At 40.9% G+C, this 23,052-nt stretch overlaps 1 protein-coding gene across 5 annotated transcripts; it reads right to left on the reverse strand.

Annotated features, from left to right (window-relative positions):
- Nucleotides 1-1,416: 1,416 nt before the first annotated feature.
- Nucleotides 1,417-22,709, reverse strand: NFYB (nuclear transcription factor Y subunit beta). Of its 5 annotated transcripts, none has more exons than XM_037879866.2 (7): nt 22,541-22,709; nt 11,190-11,283; nt 10,158-10,288; nt 7,390-7,587; nt 5,383-5,464; nt 2,094-2,173; nt 1,417-1,861 (listed from the first exon to the last, which is right to left on the reverse strand). In XM_037879866.2, the coding sequence occupies exons 2-7, from the start codon at nt 11,281-11,283 to the stop codon at nt 1,829-1,831; spliced, it is 618 nt and encodes a 205-aa protein (XP_037735794.1). In that variant the 5' UTR covers nt 22,541-22,709; the 3' UTR covers nt 1,417-1,828. The 5 variants fall into 5 exon arrangements, with proteins under 5 accessions (XP_037735794.1, XP_037735772.1, XP_043397946.1 ...); XM_037879844.2 differs by having other exon boundaries at nt 22,513-22,635; XM_043542011.1 differs by lacking the exon at nt 22,541-22,709 and adding an exon at nt 21,574-22,452.
- Nucleotides 22,710-23,052: the final 343 nt, after the last annotated feature.

Genomic DNA, 23,052 nt, shown 5'->3' on the forward strand with positions numbered 1-23,052 from the left:
ACATAAAACATTCAGGGCTCCTGTACTGCTTGTGTTGTTAATCTCATATTTAATGAAAAACTTGTTGCTGCAAAAATGACACCAGACTGCCAGAGCACCTGAGAACACTGCTACAGAAGATACGTCCATCTTGCCACAGAATACAGTGGACTTGTCCAGGGGCTTGCCTTGGCATATTGTTAACCTACATATAAATTATGACATTTCAGTTACCAAAGAAAGATACACCAAGACTTCTGGCCACATACAGCCCATAATTCTGAAATTTCATTCTTTTGGTTGTTTTGTTTTAACCCAATTATCTAGTCCATTAAGGATTTAAACATCACATTTGCAAAATAGCTTCCAGGAAAATTACGGCACCAGGTCAAAGGTTTGTTTTTGTTTTTAAGTTAAAAAAAAAAAAAAAAGAGAGAGAGATGGATGGGTGGCAGAGTGAGGGTTATGCTAACTTTCAGCTCACTGAAATGCAAATAGAAATATTAAAAGTCTCCAAACTCAGCCAGAATAACAGGGATGCTAGTACACAACCACCCTTACACCAACACAGTCTAGGACACTGAAGTATCTAACAAGATTACTCACCCAATTATTTAAAAAACAAACCAACCAGCAACGTTACTAAGAATAGCTCACTAAATATACAAAATTACATTATCTAGGTACAGTTTATTGCAAAATCAGGAAGGAGACAGCAAACTAGAAGTCTGAGTCTTTCCTTTCAGATTTTTATCACCTATTCACATTTCAGTCACTCACACATGCATATGCGTGTATGCACGCGTGTGCATGCGCACACACACACACACGTACACACACCTTGTACACACTATTTCTGAAACATCTGAGCGTTCCCACACTCTTACAGGAAACCAAACCTTATAACATTTCCGTTTAAAAAGTTAAATTGAGGTCATTTATCACAGGACTATAAAATCCTCCTAGAACACTTGAGGAAACAGTTAAATTTTGGGATTTGGCTTTCCAAAAACCATGCATAAAAGGAAAGCGTATAATTTCAATAGCTCTAAGACTACTTTTAAATTTAACAAATTACTCTTCAGGAGTCTGTACAGAGTTATTAAGTTAATAGAATTGTAAAAGTAGCCTAATGAATGCCTGTAGTAGCTATCTCAAATAAAACCTATTGTACTATAGTAAACGCTGTTGATGGGCACCAAATCTCTAAATTTAAACAGATCTAACAATTGTTTGCTTCTGGATTAACATTAAATTCTAAAGTTACATTAAAAAAACAATTGTAAATTCTTTTGAGCTGCTAGAGTTTCATGAAAAAAATCCCTTTCCAATTTTCAATAAATATATCAACATTAAAAATCTAGTTAAGACATGCAAGACAATTTACATAACCAATAACAATTCAAATTTTATAATAAAGGCAACTTGCATTCAAAATGAACTTTACCCTTATTTTATTCAAAGGGTAAACATGAATTAAACTCAGCTGTTTACTTGAATTACAAAAGTAACATAATTCAATATGAAAATAAGAAACTGTCTACAAATCTCTGACAGTAATAAATTGCAATATACAATGCATACAGGAGTTATACAGAGCAACAAACTCTTGTACAAAACAAAAATACTTTAATACCCTTAAAATCCAATTTTTTTTAAAATTCATGAAAAAAGATTTGAGTCAGAATTCACACCTCCATTAGTCAAGCCTCAGGTAGCTACATTACAGCTATTTAATGTACAAAGAGACAACTCTCTCCTCTGTCATTTTAAACTAATGTCTCTTCTCACAAGTTGTACAGCTTTCTTGTCTCTCTTTTCCATTCCCAAATCCAAAGCCTTCTTCAAATCATGAGAACTGAATTTGCTGAACACCAGAGATCTAGAAAGACGGGGCGGGGGGGGGAGAGGGAGGAAGAACATAAACTTAGTTTCAAGTTTCCATCCTCGAAAGATGTATCACATTTAGTAATCTTGCATGGTCGTAGTGTCAGAAAGGCATGACAAAGGTCTAAATACAAGTTATTCTCATCTCTTTCAGACTGGGGGGGTGTTGAAATAAGGCTTTCAATTTTAGCGACAGAAGGAAGAGAGTGGATGAGAGGATACTGTACCTGTTGATAAGATGTTGTATAAACCATAACATTTTGCTGTTGGCCATCTGTAGTTATTAAACCTGCTGGCAACTGGTTAGCTAAAAGAAAGAGCATTTTAGTTAAGGAAGTTAGACAAAACTGCAGGAGACTTAGAACCTTGTTTAAAGTATATATTATCATTCACAACAGAAAGTTCAGTTATGGTCAGAGGGACTATGGCCATAACTTTCCTCATCATATCTACTCCTGGAGTACTATAAACTCACATCAGTTTACTTTACTAACAAAAACAAGTTAACTGCCATTAGCACTGCAGAGTTGAAACTGATTTTATTCTGCATCAAATCATTATCTGAAATCAGCTTCCAAAATTTTTACTGCTGATGATGTATGAAGGCAAAAACCAGCTGTACTTTCCAATCTGAAGTGGACTTTACCATACTGCCGCTTGAATTCTAAAAAAATTTCTTAGAGCATTGAGCACATAGTCCATGCTTTACAAGACATGACAGGAGAGTAGGATTTGTTAGTGGAGAAAATGGGGCAGTGGTAAGGGTAATGGTAGCAATTAGAGCTGTGATGTAGGCTTGGATGGAATTGTGCAGTGTTCTGAAGGACATGACAAAGAGCTTGGACTTAACACACAGTGACCTACAGGAAGCCAGTTAAATGAATAAAAAAGTTTTTGACAAGTAAACTGACTAAATGTGGTGTGGACGTCAAGAGAATAAATGGAGAACCTGTTAGGTAAACATTATTGTAATTGTGGGTCTAAGCCCTGTGATAATCAAAGAGTAGAATTATTATAGAAGTCATTAGGAAAGCAAAAGGTAGAACTCTGATATTCTGCATTTGGAGAGAATAAGGGGCTGGTTTGGAAAGTCCAGCCATTTCTATATAAGGATAAGAGACAAAAACAGAAAAACCTCAAAAGAACCCTAAATCAGTTTCCCATGTAAAAAAAGTTTAACCAAACTTACGACAGAGCTGAACAGCTTACATTTGAGAGATTAAATTTCGTCTCTACCATATTTGGTTAAAAAAAAATTGACTTTTATTGAATTAAGTTGTGCCCAAACTAAAAGTTACATGCAAAAGACACATTAAGTCTGAAGTTAAACTCTTCAGGCAAGATAATCCTGCACATATAAAAACTGTGCTTTGCAAGTCATGTATGTAAGAGATAGTGATGCTGTCTCCTAGTTCTGCCTCTGCTGGCTCTTAGCCAGGGCCTCCTGCTCGCTGCCAAGTCCTACTATTCTCCTCCAAAACTGCCATTTTTTAATGCTGGCATTAAATGACATGTGTGAAGTAACTTTCCCAATCTCTCAAGCTTTGCATCATAGAATGTACTGAAGCCTCCAGAGCCTAGGAAATTTTAAATATGATTGGTGAGCAGGTGTCAAGGCATTTCTTCAGCCTTCTGCTTCCAGATTAGGGAGCATCTCCCAGAGACCAAACTTGGGAAGCAGACAGCAGACTCACACAGTTGATGGGGGTATCCTGTCTTCACACCAGTTCTTGAAAGTGCTATACTAGTACTTCTAGTAAGCACACACACAAATGGTGCTGTTAGGAGCACATGCTTCCTAGAAGCATAGGAATGTTTCCTGTGAGTACTACATCAGTGCCTGCATAAAGGGTCATTCATGCGGTTGAGTTAGCTTTCTCTCCTCCACCCATTTTTCTTTACATGAGTCCTTGGAAAATTACATATGAGTTCAATCTCCCGCTACTGCAAGCAACAGAGGTAGGATTAAAAATCCTAAAGGTTAGATCCAAACAATCAGGACCTGCAAGAGTTGAGGTTTCTCTAGCAAGGTTAAGTCATTACGCACACAGTATTTTCTATTCCTGTTTACCTTGCTAAATGTATAGACATACATTACTGTTTGTCTTTAAATGTCTGACAGGAAATATACAGAAGGCGCAGCATGGCGGAGCTAATGTTGCTGTTGGAAAGTTACCCTTTGCATTTGCTGACCTCTGACTTTAAACTGTGAATGTCAATGTTTCATTAACTGGGGGGGTTTTGCATTTTATTAAAATAACTTGTAAAATTCCACTGCAATGTCCCCATTTAAATTCTCAGAATCACGAGGCCTGCTGCAAACTACCTTTCTGGCCACAAGAGCCTCCATAGGTTTTTCTACATTCTGTAGAGCCAAAATGGGATTGTATAGGAGTGCAAGGTGCATCTCATTGCTTCAGCAGGTCACCACCTGGTCAAGTCTATAGCTCATCTCTAACGCATTAGTTTAACAATAATTTTAATAGAGGCATTTACCAGGTATTTTTAAACTGGTCTGACTCTTGAAAGTGGTGAGAGCTCTCCCTCAACTTCTCTGCAACCACTTTACCACCACTACCCACAGGTACTTAAAGCAAGAACAGAAGACTCCACTGTTATTAAGACCTTAGTTCCAAATTTAAAAAAAAAATCTGAGGGACCCCTATGAACCTTCAGGCCCCATTGCATGATATGGGGAAGTACGCTACAATGGAGCCATAAAGGAAAAGAATAGTTTCACAAGATTCTTCTTCCCTTGACCACAGCTGCCTTTTTTCCCCACGTCCACAAAGTCTGTGCATTCTATTTACAGCAAGAGAAAGTAAGTGTTTTAGACGGACAGGAGCCAGAGAGGAGCCTCAATTTCATTTTGGCAGACTCTATGGCTCCACGCCACAAAATGTGATTTACTTTCTTCCCTCCCGTGCATTTTTGCAGGAAGATTGCATATGGGCTTGAATGGTTAGCTACTAAGGAAATAAGAAAACTTTAAAAACTGCATCCAATGAAGTGAGCTGTAGCTCACGAAAGCTTATGCTCAAATAAATTGGTCAGTCTCTAAGGTGCCACAAGTCCTCCTTTTCTTTTTGCGGATACAGACTAACATGGCTGCTACTCTGAAACTTTTAAAAACTATGTTCTTTAAAATCTAATGAAAAATTACAGCACTAGTTCATGCTCTCAAAGCACTTCACATTAGGACTAGAATGTAAACCTAGTGCCATCGGATAGGATTACCAACAGCAAAGTTAATATCAAATGACTGATGAATAAATTCTGACCCTAGGCGCACAAAGCTTCCGTTGACTCCAATGAGTGCATCTAAATGCAGGTTATCACCAACATGTCCCAAATGAAAATTCTGGTTATTTTAGATCCCACCCAGCTAGTCTGACCCAGGCTCAGTTACGAAGAAGAAAATTCTGATGATTAACATTTCCTCAAATCTGAAACCTTAGAGGATCTACAAATAAAGTAGTAATGAGATCTGAATTAGCAATTTAAAAGTTTACTTACTAAATGCTTCTTCTGTGAGCTCCTCACTAAGACCGTCTGCAGTTGTAACTGTTCCTCCAATCCCTTTCTCTCCTTTCATTGCCTTTAATGAAATACAGAAAATGTTTGCATTATAATAGTTACCTTAGATTGCTCATGATCCTAGTTTCCTAAAATGGGAACTTTTACAACTGCTAACAGAGCCTGTATGCAGCAAGGAGAAGTCTGACACTAACATCCAAGGACTGCAATGATAATGTTTCTTTAAAACACACACAGTATGTGAGCAAAGTATAAAGACTGCACTTTTATAGGAGATCCTTCAAATTCTGCATAAGTAAGAGTTCTGTGGTAACTCACAAGAAATAGTTAGGTCTACATTTTGTACCTATAATCCACAGCAGACTGCAGAATTCCAGGAGTACTAAAAATGTGGCAAACATATGTTGGTTACATAAGCTTATTGGTTGCATTTTATACATGGATATATACACTTTCTAGTATGGTTCTTGGGATATGAAGTGGGAAAGAGAAGATGTGGTGTTGGGTTGTTCCACTAATTTGTATGCTATAGCTTTAATGCCTTTTCTAATAGCTGTGGGAAGTAATTATGTGCAGCGTCAATATCATACAATAGGAAGGTCACATTTAAACCTGAGATAATGAATTTCTTCCCCATAGTATCCAATATAACCAGAACCTGGGGTCAGCATGATGAGTTAAGGCACCCAGTGAACTGTGTGCTGTTTCATCAGCCAGGCTTTTTGTGAAAACATCAAGGCAAGTACTAACGTAATGACAAACTGTCCATACATTTAAGAAAAAAAAGTTGAAGCAATTTCCTTTGTATAGTACTCCGAAGACAAGACTGGGAACATCATTTATAGCGGACAGGCAAAACCAGAGCCAACAAATCCAGATATTAAATGCTAGTTCCATTAGCCTATTGACGCAGTTGGTAGTGTAACCTATGTCACTGTAAAGAAGAGGTACGTTTGAAGCCAAATGGGCTTAAACATTTTCTGAAGAGCTACTGCAACATACAAGCTGCAATTTGCCGTTTTGATGCAAGCTAACCTAGCATTCAGACACTGCTACATGAACACAGGGAAGAGGGTTAGAGTATAGGGTGTTCTGTGTACGGCGTGGGTGTGCGGGAAGAATAGAGAGATGTTGAGGAGGCGAGAAGCAGCTTATTAGCTGAAAGTTCCTCTAACTTGTTTGGACAGACTCAGTTCTTGAGTCAACGTCTCATGCCACTGTCTCATAGGAAAACTCCGACTCTTTGGCATAAATTGCCACAGAGGGATGGTGTGTGAAGGAATAGAATATACATTAATCTCTTCAGCCCCCCAAAGTGGAAAAAAGCAGAGGACAGCTCTATTTTGCATGAAATGAAGGTTGCTGGAAGGAAGGAAGAAAGTTCATGCTAAATTCTGAGAAGACTAGAGGATATGCTAAATCTTGAAGTATCTTCTGCAATAAGAAATGCAAATGTTAATGCCAAAACAGGGTATTGGAAAGTACTTGACAACCAAAGCAAAATATGCTCAAACAAGCATGTAGCTGACAAGTTTTCATGTCACCAAAGTAATGTGTTAAAAATATACCCTTCCCCTTCGCAGATTAGAAATGCAATCTGATAGAATGTAGTGGGCTGGCTCCTCAGCTTGCGTGAGTAAGTGTAGCTGCATTGAATGTCGCTGAGGATCTGGCTGAGTTCTTAACAGGAGCACAAAAACTAATTTTTACCATAATGTTAGAAAGGTTCTTCAAAAAAATCAGTTGGACAATTTAGCTACTTTGGAACAGCAAATTTGCCAATACTCTTAATTATGTTTTTAAGTGTTTATCCCATGTCATGTTCTATTCTGATGTAGACATGGATGTTACATCAGTCACTGGATAGTAGATTCTGGGGTACGGTGCAAATGAACCATTTTCAGCTGTATATGGAGATAATAAAAAAGAGCCAACACTGAACACAGTAAGTTTGTCTAAACCTGTGTGGAAAGATAGGCTACCAACCTCTCTGAATTTTTGGAGATACAGCTTCAAAGGTTCAACATAACTATCAAATCCCAAGGTAGACATGGCAAAGAGAATATCCTCTCCATTGATAGTCTTTCGTTTCTCTTGATGACACCTCTCACTTGCTTCAGATGTTATAAAGCTGATGAATTCACTTACACACTCTTGCACACACTCCTTTGCATCTTTAGCAATCTGGTAAGAAAAACCATTACTAAAGTCACCTGAAGTTTGCTTAAGCTTCACTGTGTTAATAAACTGCAAATTAAAGTTCTACTTACTAAGCCTGTTCCCAAAGCTCAGTTCAGAGATCTGATCCTGAAAGGTGCCGGCCAGCCACAACTCCCCTTGACTTCACTGGAAGTTAGAGGTGCCAAGCCCCTCTCAGGATCAGGCTTGTGGGTTAAAGCCCTTAGGCCCACTAGTTAGGAGAGTCTTGCAACATTACACTAAAAACTTGTAGAACCCCAACTCTTAGTACGGGAATAATAAACTAGAAGATATGGGGATGTCCCCACAATAATTATCCACAAGTAATATGCATATATGAACAAAACTAGTGTGCATATGCAAAACAGTCACTGGATGTCACCACTGTTCCAGGTAAAATGCAGATAAAATAGCATTTTAAATAAACTAAGACTATTATGTTACTATTTCAGGTGACACTGCAGACCTCTACAATTTCTGTAATATTTCACAGCTGCATTTTGTACGAGCTGTTATATATGCACACAGTTTAGAGACACTAGTGGGTTGCATGCTTCCCTTTCTTCTCTTTGGACACAAGCCATTATATTCACAGTCAGATCTGAATTCATAAGTTGTAAGTGTAAGTGAATCTCACGGTACTATAACCTTCTGGAAATGGAAACTAAGAAAGGTACGAAATTGGAGTCATCATGATGAATCTGACTGGACAGCACTTTATAATGTCTTGTGGGACAAAGCATCTTCATGAATTTCTATTCTCCTTTAATTTGCTCAATCTGCTATGGAGCCTGTATCTCAGGCCTTCCAGAACTAAATTTCTGCAGCTCAGCCAGGGATATTTTATCCTGATCAGATTCATAACTAGTGCTTACTCGGTTTGCCCAGCAGTGGTTTTTAATATTCTAAGTTTTCTAAACAAGCATTCAAGTGAATAAACAGATGTGCTCCTGCCAAGAATAAATTAGGTGAGTTAAATTAAAGTTTTTATCCCGTTAAAAATAAATTAGGTGATTTAGAATAGCAGAGGGGTGCTACAGCTGAGTATTTTAGGCAAGTAAATAAACAGGAATCCACTGAAGCATTATCCTTATTTGATGCTTGTTCATATGTGACAAATCTATTCCAGTTGGAATATGAAGAAGGAACCTTCGTATCTCAGAGTAATAGCAATCTTTATTCAGAACCCCATATTCTCTCAGACATAATTTTCAAGCATCCAGACACTTAGGGGTAGCAGCTCCCGTTGTGATATTTGTGGCCAGATTTTCAAGACAACTTAGCACCCAATGTGCCAACTTCTTTGGAAAACCTGACCTCAATTGTGGGTGCTGAGCACGTTTGAAAATCTGGCGTAAAGAAAAGATTAATGAATCTAACAATCCTACACTGAAACACTCAGGGGTTTTGAAAGCATCCATGACTGCTATGGCTTGCCTATGTCAGGTGATATTTTAATGTCTTGCTAGCTGTCTGATTATTTTGTAAGCTGTACTCCAAATCCTATGTAATATTAGAAAGGACTCAGATGACAATGACTGTTTGGTTAAGATAAGTAGCTTAGAGGGTTCCAATACTTAATCAAATCTCAAGTCTGCAGAAGTGGAGTACAAGTCTCATGAGAACAAGCTCTCACAAGCCTTCTCATATCTTGCACTTCTAGTAAGGCCAGAAATTAAAGCCATTAGAACAGCCTATTTTATGGCATTTTGGCATCTTGCTTCTGGAAATACAGAAGTTCAAAGATGAATAACTAGATTTTTTCCTCAGATGATTGAGAAGGAAGTTCTTATTTCATCCAAACTGGCTCACTCATTCCAATTTCCCTGCACTCCAATCCAAAAACGTAAAAAGAAGAAGAAATCTCTTTCCTACAAGTTTAACAGTTGTCAATATTTGATTGCCACCATGCCTGATAACTTTTATGAGTGAACGTCTGGTGGCTATTTTGAAAACATTCTTTGTCTACGTAAAGCATTGTAGACACTAGATAAACACAAAACCTACTTTGGACCGGGCTTTTACATTTGTCATATCAATTTAGCAATCTCATTAGCCTGTTTAAGTGTGTCCACTCAGGGGTTTGCATCAGTTTAAATTGATTTAAAAACAGTTTTAGTTAAACTGCTGCAAACTTTGTGTTTAGATAAGGTCTAAGCAAGCCAGCTCAAATATTAGCCTCTATTTTTGACCAAATAAGTCCGCTTTTATGTGGCAGTTATGCATAATCTGCATGTCTAGAAAAATACTACCGATCACCACAGCTACAGACTCCATAATATGAATGAATAAATAAGTAGTTTATATTTTTTATGAAAAGAGCAGTTTAATCTTTTAATTGTTGGATTCCTGTAACTCAAATATAGTTCAAAATAAATTTTGGGAAAACCTGGCCAAAAAAAAAATTGCTCTCAAAGAGCAAGCATGCAGTTTCAGCAACTGAAGATAGGGATGTTGTACTGGAACCCAACTTTGCCTAACCGAAGAATGAATGTAATACGTGAATATGTTCTCATTAGCAGAACAGCCCTGTTGGATTTAACCATGGATATTACCTTTCCTGTCTGGGGTATGGCATTTTTCATTATCCTTGCCACATTTGCAATTGGAAGATATATATCTTGTTCTCTAAAACTCTCTTTTGAGCCATTTGTGTCTTCATGATCATTCATACTGTCCTCAGTGTCTAGCAAAATAAAGAAAAGTTAGTATTGGGTGCATTTGCCAAGCACCTTCAATCATCTTACTTGTAGTCTACTTATTAACCAGGACTACTAACATTCCAAACCTCTGATCAACTTCATATAGCTGCCATTAAAAAAAACTTGCCACAGAAGTGCCCCTTCTTATCATCCCCTAAATGTAAAATTTCAACCCCCCCCCCCCGCAACAGCAAGAGAAAATGATACTGGTCTGAAATAAACCTCACTGAATACTGCCAGTCGTCTAAGATTTAATAACAAGGGTGGAAATGGGAGATTCTCAACTTCCAAGTGAGTACCACACTTGCTTACAGCCCTGGAAGGCCCAGAGTTGTTAAAAATTAACACATGCGCCCATGACATTATGGTGCCTAGGAAAGTTGTTTTCTATCACACCTCACCAATATGTATTCTTTTTATATATTACACATTGACACATCCAATATTGTACTTCCCGACACCAGCTTCACAAATATTAAGATTTAATTTGTTTATTGAACAATGTTATAAATTTATTTTAAAAAAAAAGAGAGATGCCTCTTCCAGAAAAGAGGCAAGCAACATCCTTTGATATTTAACACACACCACCCCATTACAGGTCAACATAGAGCATATTAGTGTGGATTACTTCTTTTTCCCAGAACACTAGATAGCATCGGAGCCCCTTTGAAAGCAAACACTGAAAGTTGCAAACCCATTTTCAAATTGATCAAAACTGAATTGTATGCAGGGAGTCATTATGAATGCAGATAAATACCAATTCTTAGCTTCATGAATGATGGAAAATTAGTGGAAGAGCTAGACAAGAAGGTACAGGACATAGCATAATACTATTAAGTATGATAAAGCAAGACAAACTTCCACTTTAACTGGTAGGTTTCTTACCATCATGAGGCTGTATTACAAAGTGACTACCACCAATGTACTCTCCAGCAATTCCTAACTGAGAAGCATCTGTTGTAGAACTGTCACCATCCATCTATAACAAAACAAAACAAAATCATGCACTCCAGTATACCACAAATGCTACTGCTTAGCAGTAGATTCATTTAAGTTACCTTGAAAGTAAGGGGCCAAATTCAGCTTGCATAAACAAGCACCTTCCTATTAAAAACAGTGTCCATTGCTCTTCAGTTAAGGCTGAATTTGACCTGAGATGCTTTGGCTTCAGTAGCTCCTTCACATTTAAATTTATAGGAAGGTACTTTTACTGTAATACAGTACTGTCCATGAAAAATATTAAACCAAGGAAACATCCTTTATCATTCAAAGGTTTGCTTAATGTAGTCTATGAAAATGAAAGCTAACAATCCCTCTCTCCAGTCCCCACACAGGCAGAAAACAAGCCACAACACTCTCTCAGATTACAACCAGAGACCGTATATTCTCCTTTTAGATTATTAAGCAAAACACAGGCAGCCACAGGTTAAACTACAAGACCATGCTAAAAAGCTGAGTGTTTAAAAAGAATTACACTGTTTATTTTGAAAAGTAACCAGGTGTGCTCTTATAAAAGAGTAGTATTTATGTCAATATAATTTTACATTTAGGTAGTGAGCCTTATATTAGTAGCCTCAGACTACCCATAACCCCATTTTCAATTGGTTATAACTTTTAAACTTTTAACTTCATGGGCTGAAGTTTTCCATGTTTGGCCTCTGCCTCAGACTGAGTTTCTGGAAGAAAGCTTCAGCAAAAACTCTGCAACCATTTGAGAATGAGAATAGGGAAACATAGGTAATTTTGCCAATTTTTAAAAAGAAATTCTAAAGCAGTGGTTCTTGATCCTTTGAGCTCAGGACCCATTTGTAAATCTTTATGGCCTGTCATGACCCAGTAAATAGTTTTAGTGCAAAAAACAAATGTTTTAGTAAGCCAGATCTTACCCACAATATATAGTATACATATTAAGTACTAAATAAGTACACTGTGTATACCACAGCAGTAGCTCCTGTCCTGCAGAGCTATCTGGGCTCAGCTCCCTACTCTGGGCATTGCAATCTCTGAGGTTGCAGTGCTATTCAGATCTAGCCAGGCCAAATTTGTGAATGGTGCAAAGGATCAAAGCACCACTTGCTCAAATTTGGCCTGGCTGGCCAGTCAGCATGGTGGAGGGACAGCTGGGTCAAACCTGAGTGATGCTGTGGCCCTGCATACCAGGTAGCAACATTCAACGCTAGGACCTCAGCTCAGCTGGCCCCGCAAGACCAGAGCTGTAGGATGCACCCCTACAGGGTAAGAGCAGTGCAAAAATCTGCAACTGCCTAGCCCACCACCTCCCAAACACTTCCTAACCCCAGAAGCAGGACCTGGCCCCCTCGCCATCCTTTGACACATACTGGCAACCCGGTTTTGGGCTGCAACCCACTGGTTGAGAAACCCTGTAAAAGCCTCATTGGTTAGGAGCAAGAACTCAAAATCTGATTGGGAGTTAGTCCTGGGGCTACAGAGGTGCCTTTTGCTGTCCCCATGAAAATATGTCCAGATTTGGCCAAGTCACACTGAAAATTGCCATTTGCTTATAATTTTCTTGATGTTCTGTCTGCACTATGTATGCTTCTTGGTCAATGACCCTCTGGCTTGATTCTGAAGCAGGCACACAGACCAGCAGCTCTGGGCTGTATGCAGACCAAATGGTTTCACCTCAATTTCTGTCAGGAGCTTACCAAAAAAAGTAATTGAAATTTCTGCAAATTCAGAAGCATCTTTCATTCTGTTTGTTGTAATGGTTTGATTTTTCTGCAGAACTATTTTTAAATTGATTTTTTCATGATTTTTCAATTTTTTTTTGGGGGGGGGGGGGGGGGGGGAACCCATCATGCAATTAAACTTTGCCTGGGCAACACTAGTGATTCCCTCCCCTCTTCCCCCCAGAGACAACATGCCAAAACTGAAAAAAAGATTTCTCAAAAACAAACAAAGTCTTTTCACTTAAAGTTTCCATCAGAAGCTTTTTTAAAAAATGGAACATTTTGAAAGTTTTTTTTAACGAAAATATGCTCTTTGCATAAAAGGCTGAATTTCAATAAAAAATTTATTTGAAAAATGTCAAGCAGCTCTGGCTGTTAGTACGTGCTAGCAGCCATGACAGTAAGATTACATCTGTAATATGACTTACACTGCAAACAATGTAGGGTAATTTTAATCAGTATTAATAAAATGTATGAAATTCTAAAATTTAATTTGGCATTATTTCAAGAAATCCACTTTAGTAGAGTGCACAAGTGGTCAATTGAGTAACATTATTATTATACTAGGACTTCTCCATTGCTTTCATAGTAGGGAAGCGGCAACACTCATCTGTCATTACTCTGTTATTGAGGAATAGCGGAGTTCAAGGCAACCATTTTAGATAAGGTGTGATAGCAGCGATAGAGTCTATCATATTCACTTAAAAATTAATTCCTGTTATTTAATGTTCAGCAAGACACATGCTGTATCACCATTTCCATATCTGGGAATTAAAGTAAATGCTTCCTACCTTCAGGAGTTGAATTAACCTTGTTTACTGTGGTTTTGTGTGTTGTTTCTTGTTAAATCTTACATAGTCACTGGCTAACAAAACCCCAACCAGTCACATCTGGATTTCTCCTTAATGAGAGAATGAAAAGCAGTCTTACACCTGATCCTACAAAGAGATCCACCTCATGGATCTTTACGACCACAGAAAGGGTTTTCTTCAAGAGCATAGTCTATACCAGATTGAGTACCCATTTTACTGCAACCACCAGCAATATTGCAGATACTTGGTCGCTGTCACTAGTGTGAGTTATCAGGATGAAAATGCTTGAGACCTGTCTTCATCAGCAGCTTAGAAGAGGTCAAACTGCACCAGTGTTGGCTGTTACAGTAACAGGGGTGCTAGTATATCTACTGTGGATGAATCCAAGGTGAACTGAAAAAGCAACCTTGTAACTACGTTGATAGGAATTACAAGATTAATAATGTTGCTAGTTTAACCACATGAACCTGGCCTAGTCCCCCTCTCTGGGCAGACAACATTCTGTTGTGAGTGAACACAACTACTTGATACCACATGTTTCTAAGCCCTTTGGGTCTGACAGTGACTGGTCACTATTCCTAGCCCTGGGTCTTTAGACACTCCAAGGTGAAGATACTTGTCTGACACCTCCTTTGGGCACTTGGCCCCCACAGTCCAGTCACCTCACACTCCAGCCCACCTAAGCCTCAAGTGCTTATATATGCTCCCTCAGAGTTCCACAACACTGTGTTAACCGTTTCCAAGACAATGTGGTAGGCAAGCAAGGAATACGGGCTTAGTAAAGGAATTTTTTAACCGCAGACACTTTACTCTTAAAAATCACTTGAGTTACAGATCTCTGAAAAATAACAGTCCTGAACACATTCTCCTCATCCCTGATCTCATCCCTCCTGCGACTCCTGGGTTTGATCAGCATCCTTAGGCTGAGCAGCCCTTCTTGCCTCTTCTCTCCTTAGCCTGGTCTTCTTAAGTGTGGCATTAGTCTGACATCCCCCACCCCTTTCACAGAGAGCATTCCCTCTTGAATAAAGTCTCTGAACCCTTTGGCCATGTGTCTAGGTTGAGAATCATCAGCTACTTTTCCAGCTCGGCTTCTATGTAGAGTTCATTGGTCTTCTGGATGGGCTGGTTGTTGAAGACTGCTCTGTGCCCTCTTCACAGACAGTCATTCAATTTGTGTCAAGCCGGTACTACCAATATTGATGCTCTAGTCACAAAGGAGGATGCAATACCACATGAAGGTCACACTCCAAAGTGAAGGTAGCAATAAAAAGTGGAGTCCCTGAAAAGTGGCAATCACACAAAACAAGATGGAGTTTACGATGACAGACTCTCTTCTCCTCCCCCTCATCTTCACTGGGGAATTTTAGGGGAACCCCCCCACACCTTACTCTTGCTACCACCTGTATGACCCCACTTGTGATAACAGTGATGCAAGCATTCATATAGAGTGCACTAGACAGCCATCAGCATTTGAGGCAGTGTTGCCTAACCCTGCTCAGAACAAGTCTATTGGACACAGTGGGTAAAATGTCAGTGCCTATATGGGTGATTTTACTGATTATATGATTGGTACAACTGACTTTTGGTAGGGGGGGGAGGAATTTCTGGGAAAAAATGCAAGCACAGATCAGACCCAAGAAGAGAATTTATTCCATTGTTGGAACTGGTGGAATTTGGACTTTTAAATTAGATGTTCTACCCAAAGACATCAAGAGTGCTCCTCATAGTCTTCTCACTTCAACAGAAAAATGACAAAGAATATTCCTTATTCATGGATGAACTTTTATGCTTAGGGTCTTGTATCTTCATTTTTATAAGAGTTAGATTAACAGCAGACATAGGCTCTGGAATTTTCCCTCATAGTTCAACTGGGATTTCATTATCCTGTCTTAATCCAATCCCAAACCTTTCTGGAGTAAACACTATTTGTTCCATGGTTTTGAGGTGTAGAGGGAAAGAAATAAACTAAATTTCAATTGTTCCTTAAGCCATCTGGAGCCAGGTATCCAGAGAAGAGATACCACACTAACATGACACCCTACTAATGTTTCTTTAGGTTCTGTTTTCGGTATTAACATGAGCCTGTTTAAAGATCGCTGTTACTAACAGTTCTGTCACAGTGGATAGTCATAATAAAATACTGGAGTTTTAAATTCAGACTTGTTTAAAATGAACATTTACAATAATCTGTCATGGGGATTAAGATCACCATAAGTGTTTACTTAACATGCTCAAAGTCAGCTCAGTACAAGGCTCATACCCTATATAGCATGACCTGATTTATGCAACAATAAAGCACTGCGGTATACAGCTATGTTAACTGGCTACAAAATGATTCAAAAGCATCCAGTTTTAAACTGAAATTATTCTAAAAATGCACCAAAGTTCAATGTACCAGAGAAATACCCCCAGCATACAGTAATCTGACTCACTGACAAAGTGTGGGGGAGAAGGGCAGAGAGTCCTGTCAGACTGATACTTCTGGTAACAACAATGCAACTAAGCCATTGCTGCAAGTGGGTACTAATTTTCAGAACATCAGTGAGCCTCTAGAGGGAGAACTAGACCTTGGTTAATAATTTCAAGAGTGCCTATGCAAGTCAAGAGCCTATATCCCACTTTCAAAGATTACTTATGCATTTAAATTCTTTTTGAAAATGGGACTTGGCATCTTTGAAAACTCTGTCTTGACTTGAAGGACTCAAATCCTGCACAAGGGGAACTCTACTGTGTTCCTATTGAGGTGGGATTATACGATATAATTTTTAATAAAAAGGAGCATATTTCCCTATTTGCGTGGTCACATAATGGCGTCATACATGGAGCCTCGAACACAGTGAATTAGTATAATGGATTGCATACCTATCCAATCAAAATACAACTACATTCTACCTTTCTGTTTGAAAAATGACTTGAAAAAACAGATTGGCTTGGACAGCAACACAAGCAAATGGAGTGAGCACAAATAAAGATAATATGGGGTAACATATCAAATTGAGAGTCATGAATTGGGAATTTGAAGTGGTCAGATTAATTCCATTCTTATTTGATATTGTCAATGATTTGGAAGTAAACAGCACAGTAATTTGCATGTAAATAGTCAGGGAAGTATTGCAAACACCACTGAAGACAGAGAAATATTGCAAAGAGATCTTGAGGAGTTAGAACTGGCAGGAAATACAGTGAAATTGCTGGGGGAAATGGAGATTAAAACACTTGAAGACAATTCAAGAAAGAGAGGGAGAGGGGAAGGCAGGCATTCAGAATTGTACTAAATGAGCCTCATTGGTAATAGTGGACAGCAAATTAGTTTAGATGTGAATTTACACTATCATATTGCATTTAAAAAAATGAGGTTCTGGGCTGCACATAAAGATGTTCTGGAGCAGTATGCATTATTTCCTTGTCAGCAATGCCCTGTTGAGACTGCACCTAGAATACTAAACTCAGTTCAGAACACCTCAAGACCATAAAAACTTAAATGGGATATAGGATTTACTTGGAAGGAAAAAGTAAGGCATATCTGTGGCTTGGCTCAGTGACAACTATGAAAGGACATAAGCCTACAAACTTCTGAGAAGTGTGAATACCAAGGAGAGGAGAGGAAATTTAGCACAGTACAATAAAAAGTCCATAACTAACAATAACAGGAAATGAAAAATTTGCCTTAAGAACAGGGAAAACTCCCTAGCAATGTGATTTGTAAGACTGGAATGATCTCCCACAGGAAGTTAAGCAGCAGGCCTTGTATGACATTTAAAACTAAACTAGAAAAAAATAAAACAAACAACATAGGCAATAATCCTGCACTGGCAAGGAAGGGACTAGAATAAGTTTGTTGAGCTTTCTGTATCCTCTTCAGTTGCTGCACTTGATTTAACCCAAATCCTGAGGTTCCCTCTTCATCTTTATTCATTGAATTTTGAAAATCCTAGAGTCTTAGTAATATAACCACTAGACAAAAGCTTGAATAGTCCACTCCATCAATTTAGATAAGAAACTTTGCCTAACGAGCATGTGCATGGGATGGGGAGAGAGGATGTTATTCCATCAATTTCTACAGAATTACTTTATTAAAATGTTTAAAGTCTTTACACATTTGCAACCTGTGAATGGATGCCCTGTGTTCTTCCTGCATCTGAAGCATCTCTATTTGCTTACATGCTCAATGCCTTCCCTAAGAGCTGGAGAGTGACATTGACAAGACTGGACAATTTTACTGCTGCTATTCAGCATCTAGGCTGTAAGGGGTTCCCTCCATGTAGGCCAGAGGTGGACAAACTACGGCCCACGGGACCGTCCTGCCCAGCCCCGAGCTCCTGGCCCAGGAGGCTTGCCCCCGGCCCCTCCCCTGCTGTTCCCCCTCCCATGCAGCCACGCGGGCAGCAGGGCTGCGAGCTCCAGCTGCTCTGAGCGGCATGGTAAGGTGGTGGCGGCGCCACGCGCGGCAGTGAACGGGTTGGGTAGCGGGTCCCCGGGGGCAGTCAGGGGACAGGGAGCGGTTGGATGGGGTGGAGATTCTGGGGCGGTCAGGGGTCGGGGAACAGGGGGGTGGGAGTCCCGGGGGGCCTGTCAGGGGGTGGTGTGGATATGTCGGGGTAGTCAGGATACGGGGGGGGTTGGATAGGGGGTGGGATCCCGGGGAGGTGAGGGTTTAGGGCAGGGGGTCCCAAGAGTGGGCAGTCAGGGGACAGGAAGTGGGAGGGGGCAAATAAGGGGCAGGGGCCAGGCTGTTTGGGGGGCACAGCCTTCCCTACCCGGCCCTCCATACAGTTTCACACCCCGATGTGGCCCTCGGGCCAAAAAGTTTGCCTACCCCGATGTAGGCTCCTCCACACTATACATAAAAAGTGTTCTAACAGAAGCCCCTTATGCCAGTTAACTTGTACACTAGCATGGTTACAGTTGCAGTATGGACAGGCTCTAACAACAAATTTCTTGTTGTTGTTGAAACAGCCACTAAACTGAGTGGCTTGGTCCGAGTGTGGTGGGGGACACCAGGAAGAATTGGGCACAGTTTCCGTGATTTCTCTTGTGGGTTTTTGGATTTTTTTGGTGGGGGGAGGGAGGGCGAGGGAGCGAGCATGGGGGGAGGAGAGATGTGAACTGGAAAGAATCAGAGCTTATATAGGCTATTTAAGAAAGTTTGTGCAGTTCCACTACTTTTGCAGAGACTGAAACGGATAAGCAATGCTCTGTCCTATCTATTCCATCAGCACAAGCACGAAGACACAGTCTGAAATGTTTTAAAGACACTCAATTAATATTTTAATAACTGTCCTAATACCTTTACTTAAATAAAAATATCCCTCATTTTCTACTCTGATCCATTATTTTTGGCTGTTCCCCCCATAGATTAGTTACAATTTTAAGTCAGGGCAGAGGCTATTTGTCCTTCCTTTATCATATTTAAAAATATTTCACACGCTTATGAAAAATAATTTCTTCACCTCAAGCAAAGAGCAAGTAGAATTTTACCAGACTAATTCAGGATAGTTTTATTTTCAACCAATACTTGATACTCGAACATTCTGAGCTATTCAGTTTAATTCTCACATTGTGGCTTATACGTTGTGATGAACTCTATTTAGTAAATAAATTTTAACTTTCATCTGTTTTTACTTGGCACTAATCCTAAGAAGATAGACACTTTCTAAATAACATAGTTACAAAAGGTAATTAAAAATAAAGAGTCTGAATAAGGCAATAACCTCATTGCTTAATCACAGAAAGATTTCAGATCTGATACCCAACAATTAATTTTAAGATTAAATAAAAATTAGATTAGCAATTTTATCCCTTTTAAAATCCTGATTAAAACAGTTAAATTATCTTGATTAAAGTCAGGGATTAAAGCTATTTCTATACCACAGCCCACATCTTAGTAGAGTCTCATGGACCACTGTCCTCTTGCCAGCCACAGATCTGTAGAACAACTTCCCCTATCCACAATCACACAGTCTCCTCTCCCACTGGCAATCAGATATCATTTATGTGGCAACTACTGCAATTATTTATATTGAAGGGTAATACCAGGATATTTATTTTTAGCTTTTTTTAGTCTAGTTAGCAGCTCAAAATGCCAACAGGCAACACTATATAACCAGCCAGCTCTCTTCAGACCATCAACAAGTGGTTGATATACCATCTTGGGAATTAATGATTCAGGATCAGACCACCCTGGATTTTCCTGAGCATTACAAATAGTATTTTTCCTAACATGTTAAAACAGATGCAATACAGACTATACAGAAGAGATAATTATATAGCAGAGTTTGGCTGGCACAGTGATAAAGTGTATACACTGTTCAGGAAATCTATTCTAACAGCTGCACATGAAAACAGTTCTTGCACATATAACTACAACTATACTGTGGGTAGTACCCCAAGCTGCTCCTTGCTTGCCTTTTGGCTACTGCTTCTTTTGTCAGGTAAGGCATAAATAAGCAAGATTAAAAAAAAAAAAAAAAAAAACACTACATTTTTCATCCCAATTAACTTTTTAAAATATGTTTTCCTGTCAGCAATGCAAAGGTCATTATGAATAAAATGATAAGACATTCAAGGATGAAGGGCAGCCTTCATTTATCTGATACAGTCTTGTAATCCATGACTGAATAAACCAGAATACCCCTAAAGAATCAATACAACCCTGCCAGTCCTACAGCCTTCTACACTGAATCTTATTTACAGAAGCAAGGACTTGCATTTAAGTGAGACTTGGCCACAAAAAAGGGCAGTAGTAGAATCTGATTAAATTTCTTTGCAGTTTTACACTTTTGGAGTGGCCTACAAAATGTACAAGCTTGAAGAGTCACATACAGTATTAGTCTTTTGATATGTTACTAGAACTTTAAGTTTGTTTTCTTTTCCAAGTTATTCTTAGGCAGTCTACAGCACTTTGCTCTCTCAGTGTCAACAGCCTGGATTTTGTTGCAAGATGGCAGCAAAGGCTAGCACATAAGAGGGGATAATGCACCTTAAATTTTAAGTGTGTAAAACAATTTACAGCGATTATTAAAATGGAGTGTTGTAGCCATGTTGGTCCCAGGCTATTAGAGAACGCTTTTGAGCTTACACAGAGCAAGAGCTCCGTATAAATTTGAGCACTTGTCTCTCTCACCAACAGAAGTTGGTCCAACAAAATATATTACTTCACCCACCTTGTCTCTCTCTTAAAATGGAAATGTTTTCAGATTTAGGTTACTAGTCACCATTTGTTACCGGTTACTTTTGCACTTCACTCAGATTTGTCAGCCTAATAAATTTCATTTCCCTCTTCTTACGCACTTGAATACAGCTGTGCCTGAGTTACAACACAAAAGGAAAATCTTTACATTTAAATAAGCTTTGTGAATTAAACTTCATGAAAACACTGTAATATTAAGTTTTGTAACGCATTCCCTACACCCACAGCCAAAATCCCCTAAACCAAGATCAAACCTGCTTCACCAGACACCCTTTTTTGTCTGTTGGTTGAAGTTCACATCAAGTTTCTAAACACCTAGAAAAGTTTATTTTTATCAGCTTGTTCAGAAGCCTAGCTGTCATTTCCGTATTAACTGTAGCTACTGGAAGGCACACCTATGGGAAGGGAAAGTCCCTTCTCCCCATCACTTACTTTCTGGTCCTCAGGGGAAGGTTTACCCACAGACTTAAGATGCCATCATTTTATCTCAGAGTTGCGTATGTTTTTTTTTTTTTTTAAAAGAGAGAGACTAAAATCCATTATTTCCTGTCTATAACTGAAGTGCCACTGCCTACCTACTGTGGTATCAGATGCTCCTGCCTGGTTACTCAGATCCTCTCACCACATCCTGGTGTTTTAGGGCCTCACCCTACGCTCCTTACTCATGCGGAGCGCTTTCAAGGGGTTTTTGCCTGTGGGAGGACTGCAAGGTTAACTCCGGGGTGCCCATGTAGAGGAGACTAGCTGTCCTAGCTCTGACCCCAGGATCACCGAGATGCTGCACCACACCAGCACCGCCATCCTCCCAGCCCACAGCACTGACAGCCACAAACTCGGAACTGCGCGGGGGAGCTGGAGGACGGGGAGCAGCTGTGGCTGCACCAGGGGCTCGGACTTCCCGCACGCTCAGCGGAGGTGGCCGCGACTGCCCGGGGGTGGGCAGAAAAGGTCGCCCCCGCCGAAGATCCCACAAGCGGCTCCCAATCCGCAGGGACCCAAGTCGCTCCGCTACAGGGCGGGGGAAGGAGAGAAGGGGACGCGACCGGGGGGCGGAGGGAGGGAAGGATCCCCGCTGCTGGGCACCGCGGCCAGGGGATCCCGGAGGCGGGCAAAGGGGGATCGCGGCTGCCAGCCCCCGCTGTGACCGGGACGGCGCAGGGGCCCTCCCCCGCGTGTGGCCGGGCGCGGGGCAGGAACAGCCCGGGGAGCCGCGCTCCCGCCGCCCGGGCCCACAAAATGGAGCCAGAGCAGGGGCCACGGGCCCCAAAGCCCAGGCCCAGCGGGAGCCGCGGGGGGGGGGGGCGGGGGAGAGGGCTCCGCTTCGGTCCCATCTCCCCCCGCCGGCTCCGTCCCCGCCCGTCCGGGCTCCGGCCGCACAAAGAAGCGAGCGGGCGCTGGCGGGGCCCGGGCTCCTCTCCCCACTTCCTGGTCCCCTCGGCGGCGGCGCGGCGGCGGCGCCGGGGCCCGGGGAGGGAGACGGACATTTCATTCGAGCCTGCAGTGGAACCGGTTACCAATCATTGGCCGGAGCCAGGCACAAACCTCCAGTGCGGCCCTGGTTGGCTCCCTCCGCAAATCGGCTGTTTGGTTGGACAGAAAATGGCTGCGAAGGAACCAGTCCCAGCGCGGAGCCCCGCTTCCCGCAGCCGGCCTGCCCTCCCTCCGCGCCGCCTCCCCTCCAGCCCCGCCACACTCGGCTCTTCCCGCCGCGCGCACTCCCTCCCGCCGCCGCCGCCCGCCACAACCTTTATACGCGGGGCCAGAGCCGGGGGAGGTTGTTGATCTTTCAGGCGCACTGACCTCACCTCGAACAGGGGTCGCCCTGATAGGGGGTTTCGGTTGGGGGCGGTGGGGTAGATCCTGTACAGCTCTCCCCACCACCATTCACACACAGATGTGTGTGTGTGGGGTTCTCTGATGGGGGGTTTCATTGCGGGCAATTGGGGTAGACCCGTGCAACTCTCTCCCATGTCGATTTAAACACATGGCTGTTGTAAACCGAATTGTCTGGGCATGGAGTATCTGTGTAAGAGGAGGGATGTGTTGGACACTCC

Source organism: Chelonia mydas, chromosome 1 (assembly GCF_015237465.2).
Source record: "Chelonia mydas isolate rCheMyd1 chromosome 1, rCheMyd1.pri.v2, whole genome shotgun sequence".
Taxonomy (NCBI): domain Eukaryota; kingdom Metazoa; phylum Chordata; order Testudines; family Cheloniidae; genus Chelonia; species Chelonia mydas.